At 44.6% G+C, this 18,352-nt stretch overlaps 1 protein-coding gene across 1 annotated transcript in view; it reads right to left on the bottom strand.

The window, feature by feature from the left end:
• Nucleotides 1-2,691: 2,691 nt before the first annotated feature.
• The window catches only part of LOC143987871 (peptidoglycan recognition protein 3-like), an 87,524-nt gene continuing 71,863 nt past the window's right edge, over nt 2,692-18,352 (bottom strand). The window contains exons 6-9 of the mRNA XM_077487023.1: nt 16,480-16,608; nt 10,477-10,678; nt 3,672-3,787; nt 2,692-2,870 (exon numbers count right to left, since the gene is read on the bottom strand). Coding sequence (XP_077343149.1) covers nt 2,692-2,870; nt 3,672-3,787; nt 10,477-10,678; nt 16,480-16,608 — 626 coding nt within the window. The remainder of the gene's footprint in view (nt 2,871-3,671; nt 3,788-10,476; nt 10,679-16,479; nt 16,609-18,352) is intronic.

An 18,352-nucleotide genomic window follows, 5' to 3' on the forward strand; every position in this document is an offset into this window, starting at 1 on the left:
CCCATCTGTCAGAAAAGCCACTCTTCCTGAATTTTAGATGTTGGTACTGTCCAGGGGGATGGGTGTATACCCCTCTGACAACTCGCGGTCAGGGAGAGTACTCTGGATATAGGCCGACTAGAACTTGTTCAGGTGGACCCAGGGCAAGAGGGAGGGGTGATGTCAAAGGGGGAAATGTAAGGATTAAGGTATGTCTAAACAAAATGGTTGACAGTATGTCTTACTAAATACTTGTCTCTCTATCCTTCTCAGTAAAATAAGGACTCGTCATCTTTAGTCACGTACGCATAAGAGGCCGCATCAGCCCTAAAAAGCAGTCTACGCCCAGAAGATTGTCTTATCAGCTGATAACACCTGGAGAATTGCCTTTTCTTAGCAAAAATGTTGTTTTTTTACATTGCTGATGTTTGCCTTTTCTGTCTATAAAAGATGTAATAAAGAAGCCTCAGGTCAGAGAGTCAGAGTTAAGAACGGACTTCTGAGCAGAAATACTGAGTACCTCCGTGTCTCTTTGCTTAGATAAGAACTCTAACTAACAATTGGGAAACGGTAACATAACCTGACAAATAGGTGACTTGTTGAGGTCACACCTAACAGTAGCAACCGCATGGAGCAGATGTGCCATCTGGGATTATATAGGAATGCTGGCACATGCACAATTTGAAACACAATAGTGTACAGCGTCATCGAGGTGGGTCACATGACGGGCGTGATGACGCTGTGTCACGTATCCACCACGATCACGTGACCAAAACCAAAGCAAATTGTCTGGATATGAATATGAAAAAAAAAAACGGTTAACCTTAGGTATATGGTACATCAATCAATCTTTGAGAATTTGACCAGTGGCAGCAGTGACTTGAGCAAGGTCTCAATAAGGAGGATATCGGATCAGAGCCTTCAGATCCCTCTGGAAGGCCAAGTATGTGCCAATTGTTCCCGTGCCTCATGCCTCCAGATACCTAACTTTGGTCTTTAATGTGTGGATGTTCGCTATGCGCTCATGCTGCCTGTCCTCTATAGAAGAGACCCTTTGCTCCTCCTCAGTGATATGCTCACAAAAGTTGTCCAAATTCTTACGTATTAGTCTTAGATCAGAATGGATATGGTCAATTTTGGAGGTCAAGGCAGTTTGGCAGCTTGTAATAACATGCATCAGAGGGAATCAGGAGAAACTCGTGAGACCAGGTCTGGCTGTTCTGCTTGTGTGACCATGTTAGACCATGTTAGAGCAGGAGGGAGGTCAGAGCTGCACTCCTGCCTCTGGTAATTTCCCACGGCAGTTCTAGTATAAAGATGTCAGGAGGAAGCAATAAGAGATCCCCCTGCACTGTGGAAGTGTTTGATAATTAAAGTTGGTCAGAAGTGGCTCTCAATCAGATTATCCGGTGTTGTCCATGTAAGGGTTTAGGCTCATAGACCAGTAGCTATAGCAAAAAAGAGTTTCTCACTTGCCAGCAGGATAAGTACACAATTAGATTACCCTGGCAGATGACACAGGCTCACCCAGGGAGTAGGGTCTAAGCACTAACCAGTCCTCAGGATCACTCCATCAGGAGGTGAGCAAGCTGGTGTCTAGTAGAAGATGTAACAGGTTGGGATCAAGCAGAAGCATAGTCAAGGAACAAGTCAAAGGTCAGTAATGAGTAGCGGACAGGTGCAGGTACGCAAGATATCGGCTTGAGAGAGCACAATAATCTTGCAAACAGGAAGAGCAGAGACATGACTTAAATCAGGAAGTTTGTGGGAGGAGCAAAGAGTTCAAGGTTCACCAGAAACAAGAGACAAGACAAGGTTTTCCATGGGATTAGGCAAGGAGCTGTTCAACGTCTCAGGTGGCACATTGTCAGAAACCGTGAACCAGACAGAGACAGAAGTACAGTTAAATCACACTAGTTTAATAATAAAAGTAAATAGAACAAGTGTAGTCAAAACAAGTTCGGTAACCGAAACGGATAGTCAGACAAGCCAGAAAGTCAGGAAGCCAGTAATCAGCATAGTGGAACAGCAAGCAGCATCTGGAGCCAGAAGGAATGCAAGTAAGTCTATAACAGAAACGCAGGAGAAAGTCTCTGTGATGTTGACCAAGGCGAAGGCAGAGATCATCTGGGCTGGATGGCTAAAGTAAGCATGGCTGACGAGCAGGATATCATCAACAGGTGAGTCACTGTGGAGAGATAGGAGCTGGCAATTAGCCAACAGCTGAGTGGCCAGCTCAGAGAAGGAAGGGCTGGGCCCAGCCCTGACACATAGCAAGAAGAGCCACAGCCAGACACTGCAGAGGTTCAGTTCTTGACAAGTGTTATTTTGGATGTCCCCCATGTAGAGTCAAGTTAAGGTGCCACAGCTTTATTGTTTTGTTTAGGAGAGTCTTGAATTCGAGCAGTGAGGCTCTCCATCAATTTAATAAGTTCGAAAATAAGACTTAGAATGAAAAAGTTTATTTATTTATTTATTTTTTTATTGTTGTACTTGCAAGGACAAAGCAAAGCAGTGATTTGAATTAATATGGACATGCTTCCCTTTCATGACATGCCCGTGGCTGATTTCTGTAAGCAATTTTATTACACATATGCACATTCAAGTATGATCTTGGCTGCTAGTTCTCTGCTAAAAGCCTTGTTTCAATTTATTTAGTTAAATTGCCTGTTGGGATTGTACAATAAGGATAGAGCATATTGTTGAACCATCTCAAGCTTTAAACTGAGGCCATCCTCGAATGACATTGTAGAGGCTATTTCCAGGACAGCTGGTTGGATTGACGTTTCGGTGACCCCGCAGTCTATAATCTCTCCTGATGTAATTTCTGGCCACCCCACAATTGATAAGACTTCTGGCAGCCCTTAGGGCTGCACTGTTCGGGGCACGATCTGTATGGCGGAGACAAATATAGTCATTCAAATTAATTGACAGCTTTAGTGGAGGAAGCAATTAAAGAATATGAAAAGTTTGCTGGCTTGCTGGTATGTAGAAGTCATTCTCTTGCAATTGGATACAACTAGGTCCCTACTCTGCTTCCTGAAGGAAAGCCCCTTTATTAGTCAGCTTTTTAAATGGTGCCCTTACCATGTGGCAAAGCCTTTGCTCCTGACAAGATTAGTCAGAGGTGATAATTTGAAGGAATGATTAACCCCACCTCCATATTTTAAAGGGTGGGCAGCCATATTGTCAGTGTGTTTTGGAGCTGGTTAGGAAAAGCTGATAGCTGATAGTTCTAGGTAGACAGAGATAGCATACTGTGTATTGCAATGGTGTAACAGCAACAAGGGTACTTGCTTTCTAGATGCTACCTTCCCACCCTTTGCAGCCTTTATTGTTGTTCAGTGATTTGTCGGGGTCTATGATTTTTTTCACATTTATTTAATTTCTTGTTGGGTATTAAAAATTATAGACAAAATACAAGGATTTCTGGGTGGGATCCGACAAGTTCCCACTTATGCTGACTCTGAGCACATTGGCCGGGAATGTAATCATCTACATATTATTACTTTGCACAGGAAGGCCAGTAAGGGGACTAAAAGACAATCAGGTCTGCCTCCAGTAACAGGGTTTAATGACACTAAGGGATTTACCCAAACAAGCACAACCTCATTCCTTTCTATTTAAAGGGACAGTCTACAGGAGCTGGCTCCATATTTGGTCCTCTAAAGATGTTCTGCACCACCACTTACTTGTAAAGGTTCCCATAAAACAAATACCAATGTTTTGGTTATAAGATTTAGCATGAGCTCCTTGAGTTGTCCAGCCCCGACCCTCGTACACAGTGCCATCCTCTCCAATGAGGAAGCTGTGGAAAATAATGAGAGATAATCAGTTACCAAAACAATAATCTATAATTTATTTAGTTACAGCAAACAATATCTTAGATGAACTGTGTCGCCTTTGAAAACGTAAATGGGAGAACATATCAAGGATAGGGATGAGCTTCTTGCGTTCGACTCGAACATCAGTCGTTCGTGCGTTCGCCGAATTCCGAACGTTTGGGCCGTTCGCGGCAAAATTTGTGTGGCCCACAATGCACTGCGATGGCGCAATGCATTGCTGTCTCACGATTGGCCAAGCATGCACTGTGACCCCGCATGCTTGGCCAATCGCAGCGCCAGCAGCGAGGAGAGCCATGGTTGGCCACAGGCATCCTGCCTGTGGCCAATCATAGCTCAGGCTGTGTAGTGCACGCCCCACACTATATAAGGCCGCCATTAAGGCGGCCTCGTGCAGTGTGTTGGCGTCTGAAGCAGTGGGTGTTCTGTGTACCTTCAACACAGTTACACACCAATCGTTTTTGGCTGATTTACTATCTTGCTCTTGTGTAGTGGTTACTGTCTGTGCCCTGACCGCAGTATACACCACTATATTCACCTCACCTATATAGCTAGTGATCTAGCTTTAATAATAGAGCTTGCAGTCAGTAGTGTTAGTGCGTGCTGTCTGCGTGCGCTGTACCCAGTACATACCACTATATACACTTACATAGCTGTTCTCTATTTGAGCCCGATTGTCATCTGCAGGAGTTATTGGAAGTTGTGTGTGCTTCCAGCACAGTATACATCTGTATATACCCCTTTAACTCTGCTGTTTTCTGGTTATTGTCTGCGTGCCCTGACCGCAGTATACACCGTGATATTCACTTCACCTATATAGCTAGTGGTCCATCTTTAACAATAGAGCTTGCAGTCAGTAGTGTCACTCAGGAGATAGTGCGTGCTCTGTACCCAGTACATACTGCTATAATCCACCTACATAGCTGTTCTCTATTTGGGCCCGATTGTCATCTGCAGGAGTTATTGGAAGTTGTGTGTGCTTCCAGCACAGTATACATCTGTATATACCCCTTTAACTCTGCTGTTTTCTGGTTATTGTCTGCGTGCCCTGACCGCAGTATACACCGTGATATTCACCTCACCTATATAGCTAGTGGTCCATCTTTAACAATAGAGCTTGCAGTCAGTAGTGTCACTCAGGAGATAGTGCGTGCTCTGTACCCAGTACATACCGCTATAATCCACCTACATAGCTGTTCCCTATTTGGGCCCGATTGTCATCTGCAGGAGTTATTGGAAGTTGTGTGTGCTTCCAGCACAGCACAGTATACATCTGTATATACCCCTTTAACTCTGCTGTTCTATAAAAAAGGCATCTGCAGGAGTTAGTGGGTGTTGTGTGCCTCCAGCACAATATAAACTACCCAACTACTGTTTTACCCAACTCCCTTCAGGCCATTACCATGTCTGGAAGGCCAGCAAGGAGAGGCAGACAGGCGCGAGCCGATAAAAGAGGGCAAGCAGGCTCTGTGTCTAGAGACAACAGTGCTGGTCGTGGACGCGGTGCATTGTCATCAGCACGTGGCCATGGGACATGCTTGTCCTTCTTTTCTGCAGCTGGACATGTTGAACCGCAACATGCCAATGACTTGGTAGAGTGGATGACCAAGCCCTCTTCATCCTCCTCATCCTCTCTCACCCAGTCTCAGGGTAGTAGAAAAGCAGCTGCCAACACATCGTCGTCCCTCCTCTCAATGTCATCATCAGTGACTCCTTCCCTAGACCCACCATGTCCTCCTGAGGAGTCTCCTGAACTCTTTGAGCACAGTGTTGGGTACATGCTCCAGGAGGATGCCCAGTGTTTGGTGGGCTCTGATGATGACACTCAGCTAGAGGAAGGCAGTAGTGTGAGCGCAGAGAGAGAGGATGCTCAAGAAGCACAGCAATCTGGCAGTCATGTTCCACAAGCTGCAGCATACTGCCAGGTTTGCTACAGCGATGAAGAGGGAGGGGATGATTAGGGCACTGACTCCACGTGGGTGCCTGGAAGGAGGGAGGAGGAGGAGGAGGAGGAGGCACATGTCCAACGAGGCAGGATGCCCTCCGGGGGCCAGCTTAGGGGCAGCACACCGACTGAATCACACCGCAGGGCTCCGCCTGCGCAGAGCGCTTCCTCTGCGCGTTATTCTAAAAGTTCTTTGGTGTGGGCCTTTTTTGAGACGAGTGCATCAGATCGCACCGCTGCTATTTGCAACATATGTCTCAAGCGTATCTCACGTGGCCAAAACATCAGCCGCTTGGGCACCACATGCTTGACCAGACATATGTTGACCTGCCATGCAGCTCGTTGGCAAGCATACCTCAAAGACCCACACCAAAGAACAAAGCGGACCTCTCCTTGCTCCTCATCAGCTGGCATCTCCAACCCCACTAGACCTTCAGTCCTCTCTGAAACCTGCTCTGAGAGGAATGAAGGTGTAGAATTAGGTGTGTCACAGCCAAGTGCTTCCGGGAACTCTGCTAGTGGTACATCCACGTCCGATTATAGCAGGCAAATGTCCCTGCCCCAGCTGCTGGACCGGCGGAAGAAATTTACTCCCAGCCATCCACATGCCCTGCGGTTGAATGCTAGCTTGGCTAAATTGCTAGCACTTCAACTGCTGCCTTTTCAGTTGGTAGACTCGGCCCCCTTCCGTGAGTTTGTACAATGTGCGGTTCCTCAGTGGCAGGTCCCCAAACGCCACTTTTTCTCACGGAAGGCGATTCCGGCTCTCTACCGGCATGTGGAAGGCAATGTCCTTGCCTCGCTGGACAGGGCGGTCAGCGGTAAGGTGCATATTACCGCTGACTCATGGTCCAGCAGGCATGGACAGGGACGTTACCTGTCTTTCACGGCCCATTGGGTCACTCTTCTGGCTGCTGGGAAGGATGCAGGACAAGGTGCAGTAGTGTTGGAGGTTGTTCCGCCACCACGCCTCCAAAATGCTACTATTGGTTGTGACACACCTCTCTCCTCCACCCCCTCCTCTTCTTCTTCCTCCATGGCCTCTTCCAGTGCTCTGTCCTCAGAACCAGCGGTGCTCCGTAGGCGTTGCAGGGGCTACGCAAGTACGCAGGCAAAACGATGCCATGCCGTGCTTGCGCTGGTTTGTTTGGGGGACAGGAGCCACACTGGGGCGGATGTTTTGTCAGCTCTGCAGGGGCAGGCCGAGAGGTGGTTGACGCCACGCCAGCTTAAGCCAGGAATGGTGGTTTGCGACAATGGCACCAACCTCCTCTCCGCCCTCCGACAGGGACAACTGACCCATGTGCCCTGTGTAGCTCACGTCCTTAACCTGGTGGTGCAGCGGTTCTTGGGCAGGTACCCCGGCTTACAGGATGTCCTGAAACAGGCCAGGAGAGTCTGTGTGCATTTCCGCCGATCATTTAATGCCTGTGCTCGGCTGGCTGAGCTCCAAAAGGAGTTGAACCTGCCCAAGAACCGCCTTATATGTGACATGCCCACCAGATGGAACTCAACATTGGCCATGCTGCAGCGGCTGCACACGCAGCAGAGGGCCATCAATGAGTACCTGTGCGACTACGGCACCAGGACAGGGTCAGGGGAGCTTGGTTTTTTCTCACCACGCCAGTGGGGCATGATCAGGGATGCACCGTTTGAGGAGGCCACAAGGATGGTGAGCAGTGACAGTGCATGCATCAGTGACACTGTACCTCTTGTCCACCTCTTGGAGCATACGCTGCGTGGAATAATGGACAGGGCACTTGAGGCAGAACAGAGGCAGGAAGAGGAGGACTTCCTTGCCTCTCAAGGCCCCCTTTATCCAGACAGTGTTCCTGCTGTGCCACCCATCACACAGGAAGAGGGTGAGGAGGAGGAAGAGGAGGAGGAGGATGATTGTGTCAGCATGGAGGTGGAGGCTGGCACTTAGCACCAGCAGCAGTGCCTAAGGCCCAATTTTTCTGCCCCTGTTTAACAGGGACATGTAATTACAATTCTTGATATAATATTTCACAGGAGGGCCCCTTCCTGTGCCCACCCAGAGTAACGGTGAGGACTTATAGTGTTGTGGCACCAGCACCACAACCACCAAAGGTCAATTTTTCTACCACTGTTCAACAATGGCATGTAATTACAATTCTTGATATAATCGTTCACAGCAGGGCGCTCCAGCGCCCACCAAGAGTCACTTTGAGGGCTTACAATGTTGTGGCAAAACCAACACCTTGTTCCGCCATTTCTGCAGAGCATATAGGGCAGGCCCCTACTTTCAAACATCCAATTTACAAACATCTCCTACTTGCAAACGGAAGGAGACAACAGCAAGTGAGATGAAAAAAGATGGACGACAAAACAAATTATACAGGGGTGATAACCCTTCCCTATGTTTTCCAAAAAGCTTAAAAATAGTTTTTTTGACTGGAGCTACACTTTAAAAATGTACCAGTTGAAAATTACAAACAGATTCAACTTAACACAACAAACCTACACAGTCCCTGTCTTGTTTGCACCACCTGTATACTGCTGTTCTGAGTATATAGGGCCTGGGGGCCACACACATTTCCTTTTTTTAATATGGGTACGGGGTTCCCCTTAATATGCGTACAAGACCCAAATAGGCTGGTAATGGGCAGGGAGGGCTACCCATGCCATTTTTCTGAATGATTTTCAACCATATTGCAGGAACCAGATATAACATTAAAACCGCAAGCAGTTTTAAATGGTGTTATTTCCGTTTAATGTCATTTTGTGCAGGGACTGTTCTAAACACGGGAAACACGTGGCACTTCACAGGCATACTACAGACACCCCCCAGGCACCATATTTAAAGGAATATTTCATTTTTTTTTTTCACTTTAATCGTCATTAAAATCAGTGTTCCTGCCAAAACGGCCGCTTTTAAAACTTTGTATTGCATTGACCCATGTCCCCTGAGGCAGGAGTCAGGTCCCCAAACCCTTTTTAGGACAGTATCTTGCATATCAGCCGTTAAAATTAGCACTTTCCATTTCGAACGTTCGAGTCCCATAGACTTCAATGGGGTTCTAACGTTCGTTACGAACGCGGGGTCCGTTCGAAAGTTCTGGTGCGAACCGAACCGGGGGGTGTTCGGCTCATCCCTAATCAAGGACTCAAATATTTCCCAAATGACTCATCCCTCTGTTGGAAGTGAACAAGAAGTAATGTTATATATCTAAAGTTCTACACATTTGTTGGTACAACCGAACTCAGCCATATTGATATTTTCAGTCCCACATGTTTAGAATGTATGGAGGAATGTGGCAGAATCTGCATAGCAAAGGAGTTATCTTCAGCCCACCTGGTGTGCACAAAGCTTCAAAAAGATTGATGACGAAGACGGCCCAGGGCACATCGACTGCAATACTGGCCGCAGAAGCCAAGTATGGCAGGACAATCAGTAATATTAGGAGGGCTGTCATGTGAACACTGATTGGTCTAAAGCAAATGGGACTGGCAGTAGGGTGTGGTATGGCTGAGGTATGTTTATCAAAAAGGGTTGCAACAATGAGTTCGGCCTCTGATTCCATCAGGAGGTCCAGTCACGAGGGTCGGATAAGTATAAGGCTTATGTTGTATTCTGATTGTATGCTATGTATTATTGTAACTTCTATTGATACTTTATGCACGCTTTCTTATTTCCTTGGGAAATAAATTAGATTTAATTGATCTTAGACCGTGTATTGATTTCATAGCCAATGGTGATAGTATTGTGATATTAACGATAGCATGTGCTTGGCGTATTGATAGACTACCTGAACTATAGGGACTAGACAAAGGAATACATAAATGATGATAATAATAATAATAATAGATTGAATTGATCAGTTACTTCACCCTCTAATGTCTGTAGGCATGTTTTGAACCAGCATGGGGAATATTATACTTCATTCTATTGGATTAAAAGGGGTTGAAGTAAAAGCCAGATTTTTGTCTAAGTAACCTTTCTGGATTTATCATCTGGGCATTAGAATGCCAGACGGTCTCAATTATTTTTCTATTGCATGTATTTTAGTATAAAGAGATTTACTCATTTAGAATTATATGGGACATTTAAGCTATCGAAAGGATGTTGATTCATCTTATTTTGGATTTATGTTTGTGGTGTAGAAAGTACACCTCCATTGGAGAGCAGATTGATCCCAGAAAGAGGGATTCAGGGAAAGTGTTCTGTAGCTGATCAAATTTTGGTTGGTTCCCAATGAACGAGCCAAAATGTGCTTATTCAGCAGCCCTGTCAACTGCCTCCTGATCCCAACATCCATTGAATAAAAGTTGTAGGGTGGAAAATTGTCAGCCCAATAACAGCTTCATCCAATCTGATGCAGTCGCTGTTTGCTGCAACCTGTGGCTGCAGGAAAGAAATGTCCACCGTGTATGGCCAGCCTAAGTTAGGTGTATGGCGAGCTTAACACATTTCTTGGCCTAGGGTGGCTATACTGCTCCTCAATAGATACACTACTATAAATAAGTGTTACCACTCAAAGACAGAAAGGTTTTACTGGCAGGCTTAACATGTGAAAATAAAAGGAAAAAGAGCCTTAGGGAAGACCAATGCAGCCACCACATCTAAAGTTGGATAAGCTGTAATATATACATTTTTATTCTTTATATCACATATGCTATATGATGTACTAACTCAATATGGCTCCCTGCTATCTCCTCCTATTTAGTCTTCCCATATATGTTTCTTACTTGTATCCAATATCACACCATTTTCTGGTGTTCATGTGAAAGTGCTGTATGTTCCTCATTTGGGTGCTGCATGAATTTTTGTTGGAGCAGAAAGCTCCGGCGGTGTGGTGGATGATTACGCCCGGCACTGGAGTACTCAGTTTTGTTGTACATGAAGATCTCCTGGCTGCCCACTGGGAGCGGCTTACAATAGATGGGCATCCTGTGAAGAATAGTAGAGAAAAGTTATTGTTGGCAATAAAAATATAAAATTACCAGTTCTAGTTAACTAAAGCATTTTAAAACAAATGCTATAGTTTAAAATAAAATGGTGAAGGAGGATGAATCTGTAAGGTGGTTAGATGCACATCATTTGTTATTTTGATGGGTTACTTCATTTTTACCCCCCCAAAAAACATCAACTGCCTATACAGGTAAGGAGTGTAGGTAAATGGCTTATAATGGCTTCCAGCTGTAGGCCATTAAACCTAATATACCTCTTGAAGCCTGGACCAAAAACTCCCAGAGATGGCATACCCCCTGTTCTGCCTTGTCACTGGGATGTTGCTGATTCTATCCCCCTTTGCATGCACTCTCTCCCCTGTGGCAGTAGCTCTGAGCTCAGCAATGCTTCAACTGAAGAAGTAGTGGACCACGCCTATGCAGGGGTTTATAAGTTTGCTCCTGTCTTGTTGGGGGTTAACAGTAATCATTGAGAGTGTCTTAGCAACATCCTAGCAACAAGGCAGGACAGCATGATGTCATTTCTGGATGTTTTTTGGCCAGACATCGGGAGATATGTAAATGGTCTACACCAATAGATGGCCTACACCTAATAGGGCATTGTTTACCTTTTAGTTAAAACTGCCAAGTTTGTTTTCATCTAGTGCCCCTTACCTACACAGGCAGTTTTTTTGGTATAGGTGGACTAACCCTTTAAGTGACCCTGTCACCACTTGTAAACAAAGCCCACTCTGTTTGGGGCAAAGTTTGAAGACCACACGTAATTATGTTCTTCCGTTACAATGTGAGCTTTTACATCTGACCTGGGTCACTTTAAAAGTTTGTATCCAATGCATCCCCTTCTTCTAGGCTTCAGATGATGCATTCTGCTTGACACCAGAATGCTGCTTCTCCAAGCTACCTCTGTATGGCATCTCAACGAGTCAGGGACATTGTTTAGGGGACTCGCTCCTTGGGACAGAACATTATCACCTGAAGCCATGAAGATGAGAATTTGGAAACCATTAAAAAGCAATGGCTAAAAAACTTTGATTAAAAAACAAATATATATATATTTAAAGCCCAATTCAACTAAACCCCAGTACACACAATCGGACTTTCCGACAACAAAACCGTAGAATTTTGTCCGAAGGGTTGTGGCTCAAACTTGTCTTGCATACACACAGTCACACAAATGTTGGCCAACAATTACGAACGTAGTGACGTACTAGAGGTTCTATGTGTTTTTTCAGCTCTTTAGCACCACCCTTTGGGCTCCTTCTGCTAATTTCATGTTAGTAGAGGTTTGGTGAGTGTTGATTTGCACTTTTCTTTTCAAGTTTTTCATTTATCGCTTTTCATTTGGTGGTTTTCAGTTACTTTCTGAACAGCCGTTCGTCAACCAGACATGTTGCAGAATCGGAGGAGATAACGTGTTATTTATTATTGGCCTTGGAGTTACTGCTTTGACTTTTTTTTTGGTTGAATAATGATTTGATTTGGTATATTTTCTATATTTTTCGATGCATAGAATGCAATTGTTGGTTATTTTCTATTGGCAGATAGTATGTCTAATTTTTTATTTTATTTTTTTTCCCACAAATAATTTTTTATTATTTTTTCAAAGTAACAGTAAGCGAATACAAGGTTACAGGAAGACTTCAATCTGTACAGCGCATCATGAATGATCAATATGACCTTACATACATTCGTCCATAAGCAACAGTTGTAACAATTAAGCAAAGCAAATTCCAAACAATAAGTTTCCAGTGATGGAGCTGTAGCGCTTAAGTACACGCCTGCATTCCAGCTTGCTCAAGATGGCCTTGCACCCTACGTTCACTACAAACTGTTGCGCCCCTGATGGCAATGGCGCGCATGTGCGCTAGTAACTCCTACAAGATAGAGATAACTGGGGGGGGGGGATCTGGGAACTCCAGAAAAAAAAAAAGGGGGGAGGGTGGAGATAGGGAAGAAAAAAAGGGGGGGCCAGCTAGGACTTGGAGGGGAAAGACAATGAGGTAGAGGGAAGGGGGGAAGGCTTGGAGAAGCCCTCAGACGGGTTGGGGGTGGGGTCACCCACCAGCTACCCTCTCTGTCTCGGTGAAGCAGCCAAGGGGGGAAGCACCAATACACTCCAGAGCGGCAGCTATATCCAGATAGGCAGTGCCTTAAGCACCGCCCACTTGGGGAATGCCAGTCGGGAAGAGTCCCTCTTTCAGGGTGCCACTGTCTCCTAATTTTGCATCAAAGCAAGGTATCTATGAGAAGATTTGAAAGTCCGCCATGCCTCCCAGACTGCGGAAAAGCTGGCAATCCTGTCATGTGCTATGTGAATTCTTTTTTTTTTTTAATGCACAATAAAAAAAAAAAAAAATGTGTAGAATACCTGGCTATGTGTTTTACTTCAAATGACAGTTTGGGAGTAGGCAATTACATTTTAAAAAATACAATGTAAAATTGACAAGGGACACCAACATAGTTGTATCTTTGTTCTTAAAAACTATGGGATAATGGTGTTGTGGTAACTTGCACAAATAAAACAAAAAAACATAATAATATTATTCTTGATATCATTAGAGAAAAAAGCCTTTGAAAATTTTGTTTGCAAAAACTCCATCAGTATCACCAGCAAAGCAGCTTCATTATTATCCCATTAAAGAAGGAGTGAATTGTGAACTGCATTGGAGATTTCATAATGTGCCGCGTCACGAATGTTATTTCTCCATTACAAACACTAGTTTACAAGACCGACCGCTTCTGCTTCTGAGCATGCGTGTTTGTACTTTGGACTTTTGTCCGGCGGAATTGTGTACACATGATCGAAAAGTCAGACAACACACATTTGTTGGCGGAAAGTCCGACAACAAATGTCCGATGCAGTGTACACGCGGTCAGACTAAGGCCGCGTACACACGGGCGGACTGTTCGCCCAACTTTGTCCGCTGAACAGTGTTTCAGCGGACAGTCCGCTCGTGTGTGGGCTTCAGCGGACAGTTTCAGCGGACAGTCTGCTGAACCAAGTCTTTCGGAATTTCCGTAAGACAGTCCGCCGAAACTTGGTTTCAGCGGACAGTCCCCTCGTGTGTAGGCTTGTTCGCCGTACTAAGTTGCGCGCATGCTCAGAAAGGATTTCCACGGCGAAGGTTGCATTGCAGTGTATTGCACGTCGAATTTCTCGTCCCGTCGTACGTGCTGTATACGTCATCGCGCAAGTTTTCAACGGACTGTTCGTTCGTCGTGTGTGGTCAAGTCCGTTCATGCAAATTTTGAACGGACTGTTTGTCAAACAGTCTGACGAACTTAGTTGGGTGAACAGTCCGCTCCTGTGTACGCGGCCTTACAGACAACAAGCTCACATACATTTCCCATCGGAAAATCCGATTGTGTGTACGTGGCATTGGACAGCTAAATTCTTTCAAGGTGTTCAATGTCTTAAAGTTTGTAGAGTTCTGGGGGTTCTAAAACTGACTCCGCAGGGGGCATGTCAGACCTCTGCAGAGAGACCGCTGCTGTCATATAGAGTGCATAGAAAGTCCTGCATGCTGCCAGGGGGCAGGCTTGTCTACTCAGGGTGCGGGCTGCCTTACTGCAGAACACATTAATACATGTTAATGCATATGTGTTTATTTAAAAGCACCGCAACATCGATCATATAGTCCATCCTCACTTCTATTACTGAGAAAATAGCATATAAGGTATGGCCGGAAACAGATTTTGAATGAATCTCTAGAATTGAAAGAAGGGTATACATTAGCTCATAATGCTTCCAGATCCTTGGTTAACACTTCTATCATAGAAGCAAATTACAAAGTTCTACTAAGATGGTGTATTATAGCTTCCTATAATACAGGAGCCTCCCTGTTGTGTTTTAGAGGTTGTAGACATGAGGGGACTATGGGGTCACTTCACTAATAGTGAAATAACGCCAAATAAAATGCGGCAAAATAAAGCATGCAATAAATCAATTTGTGAAAGTTCAATTTGCTAAGAGTTTATAATTCTAAGAATAATGAATGCAGTATTTTTTAGACTGTTCGGGAACTACCGCATTTTCCTCATGCAGTAATTTATCGCACGTTTCTGTGGTTTAGGCTGGGTTCACACTGCTGCGGTGACGAGATCGGATGTGATTCGCACCGCACTGCAGTGCAAATCACATCCGATCTCTGTGCGATGCGAGTTCAGCCATACAGATAGTATGGCTGAATTAGCATCGCATCCGGCCCAAATTCGCACAGGACCCTTTTTTTGGTCCGCAGCAGAATCGGATCGCATGGGTGTTCACACCATGCGATCCGATTCCTGTCCGAGCTTGCAGATCGCACTGCGATATGCGAACTGATCTGGGGGTGTCGTTAACTTTTTACTGACACTCCCAGCAGTTCGCATAGGGCAGTGTGAACTGCCGCTGGGAGGCATGCGATGCGGGAACCCGCAGTAGATTCGCAGCATCGCAGCAGTGTGAACCCAGCCTAAGGGTTGTTTAAGGTAATTTCATTATAATATTTTACTTTTTAATATGTTTGTTATTTTTCTTTTGCAAAAAACAATCTTTTAATCTAAGATTTTTTACAGTACTCTGCATTTGAAGTCATTGGAATTTGAACTACCTTGGTAATCCAAGCTCCTTTACTAAATCCATCATGCCATACATTCATAGAAATGCGATTTTTTTATTTTTTATTTTTTTTTGTAAATGCATGGCCTGCTAGAGTTGTTGAAAGTGCTCTTTTCTATGTTTTTGGCCCAATTCTGTGCTGTTGCATATGTTTATATTTTTGAAAACTAAAGAAAACTGGACTATATATTTTATTATAATTTAAAAAATATATATTTTTATTCATTTTTCATGTACCTATCCAAGTTTAACTTGTAATGGTCTATATAACCAAAAGTATTACACTGGCCATTTCAAGAGGTCACTTCTAGCTGGAGTAATACTCTATTTGCACTCTTGTAAACGTTTACTTTAAAAGAAAAAAAAATGTATTTTATTAAATTTTTTTCATTTAAAGCTCTTGATGTTAATTTTCAGCTGATGTTAGCATTTAATTTGCACTGCACATCATGCCGTTTTGATTTAATAAAAATAAATAAAATAAATGTGTATCATATTTGTGATGTTTAATGCCACATTTTTGTGTGTCCACTGCCTGTGGAATAGTGTAAACTTTATGTTTAGGTTAGGTGAGAAAGAGGGCCATGTCATTATTCTTTAATCTTTAAAGAGAACCTCCAACCTGAAGTGGAAGGTCCACTCATCTGATCCCTCCCCCACTCCGGTGCCACAATCGGCACTTTTCAGGGGGGAGGGGGGTGCAGATACCTGGATAATCCAGGTATCTGCACCCACTTCCCAGACAAGCTAGCCGCAGATGCCCCCCCCCCCCCCCCCCCGTTGTGTTCTGGGAAACGCACAGTTCCCAGGATACAGCGGGGACCAGTGGAGACGCGCAGCGCGACTTGCGCATGCGCAGTAGGGAACCAGGCAGTGAAGCCGCAATGCTTCACTTCCCGATTCCCTGACAGAGGATGGCGGCGGGGGCAGCCAAGAGACGAGCGATTGCTCGTCATCTGCCGCCGATATCGCTGGACCCTGGGACAGGTAAGTGTCCATTTATTAAAAGTCAGCAGCTGCAATATTTGTAGCTGCTGGCTTTTAATATTTTTTTTAAAGGTGCAGCTCCTCTTTAAGGCCTTTACTGGAGTACTTTGATGCATGCAATGCACATTGTCCTACATAAATATCATGGTCTTTTTGAAAGATGCAGACTTTTTCCTGTACCATTAAGTGCTTACCCAGAGCATTTTCCGCTGCCCAGAGAACCAAGAGAAGGATGAGCCAACGGATCATGACACCAGGATACAGAGATAATGCTGAAAAAGGCCTGAAAAAATAAACTGATATACAATTATAAGAAGACAAAGTGCAAAATTAACTTTGCTATATACAGTAACTGGAGTGACACAGCATGGGAACGTCTACTTAAACCTCTACTTATGTGCTATAGATGCACTTTTCCACATCCGCAACTGACATTCATTATATTACCAAAAGTATTGCAACACCTGCCTTTACACACACATGAACTTTAATGGCTTCCCAGTCTAATGCCTTGTACACACGGTCGGACATTCCAACCACAAAATCCATCTATTTTTTCCGACGGATTTTGTGGAAAATTTGTCTTGCATACACACAGTCGGAGAACGTTGTCAGAAAATCCGATAGTTCGGAACGAGATGACGTTCGTTGCGTTCGACAGGACTACGTAGAGGCTAGTAGCCAATAGCTTTGGTCTCATAAATTAATCTGAGCATGCGTGGCACTTTGTCAGTCGGAATTCTCTACAAACGATCGGAAAAAGTCAGATCGGATTTTGTTGTCGGAAAATTTTAGATAAAGCTCTCAAACTTTTTTCGACGGAAAAAGTCTGATAGAGCCCACACACGATTGGATTTACCGACAACATAATCCGATCAGACTTTTTCCATCAGAAAATATGACCGTGTGTACAGGGCATTAGTCTGTAGGGTTCAATATTGATTTGGCCCACCCTTTGCAGCTATAACAGCTTCAACTCTTCTATTAAGGCTGTCCACAAGGTTTAGGAGTGTGTCTATGGGAATGTTTGACCATTCTTCCAGAAGCGCATTTGTGAGGTCAGGCACTAATGTGGACGAGAAGGCCTGCCTCACAGTCTCCACTCTTATTCATCCCAAAGGTATTCAGTCAGGTTGAGGTCTGGACTCAAGTTCCTCCACCCCAAATTCGCTTATCCATGTACTTATGGACCTTGCTTTGTGCACTGGTTGAAATCATTTGGTGGAGGGGCGATTATGGTGTTGGGTTTATTATCAGGGGTTGGGCTTGGCCCCTTAGTTCAAGTGAAGGGAACTCTTAAAGCGTCAGCATACCAAGACATTTTAGACAATTTCATGCTCCCAACTATGTGGGTACAGTTTGGGGACGGCCCCTTCCTGTTCCAACATAACTGCTCACCAGTGCACAAAGCAAGGTCCATAAAGACATGGATGAGCGAGTTTGGGGTGCAGGAACTTGACTGGCCTGCCCCAAGTTGTGTATTGCAAACGCGCTTAGGCGCACCAAGTGTTTGGCCATTGGGCAGAATAGGAATTTATCCTGGCCGGTGTCGTAACTAGAACTTTCAGAGCCGGTGGCCGAACGTTAGGGCCCAGTTGCAAGTTCGACCTTTGTGACCCTGGTAGTTTTAACACTGGTGTCAGTTTTTTTATTTTTGTTAATTTTATTTTTTACTATTTAAAATAAAAAATTCTACCCTATCATTTTTTAAATTATTTTTTACAATTTTATTAGGAGCCCCGTTGGGGGGCTTTGGTGAGATATCAGGGGTCTAAACAGATGTTCTGCTTTTGAGACAGAGAAAAGAGAATGAGGACGTAGCCCTCAATCTCCATTTTTGCAGCCTCAGCTGCCCAGAATGAATTGACAGGAATAAATCTGTACAGAGCTTCCCCCCCCATTCACAAACTGAGACACAAACTGAGATATAGTTTACTATGTTTCAGTTATGAATGGATAGCTTAAATGTGCCTGCCTTCCTAGCTCTCCATCCTGACATATCCGCCGCAGTATTAGGCGGGAGAGGGGGGGGGGGAATCTGGCAGAGCTGCTGGTAACGAGGGGGGC

The sequence above is a fragment of the Lithobates pipiens genome, unplaced genomic scaffold, assembly GCF_037356315.1.
Source record: "Lithobates pipiens isolate NorthernLeopardFrog02 unplaced genomic scaffold, aLitPip1_a1.2 Scaffold_1, whole genome shotgun sequence".
Lineage (NCBI taxonomy): Eukaryota > Metazoa > Chordata > Amphibia > Anura > Ranidae > Lithobates > Lithobates pipiens.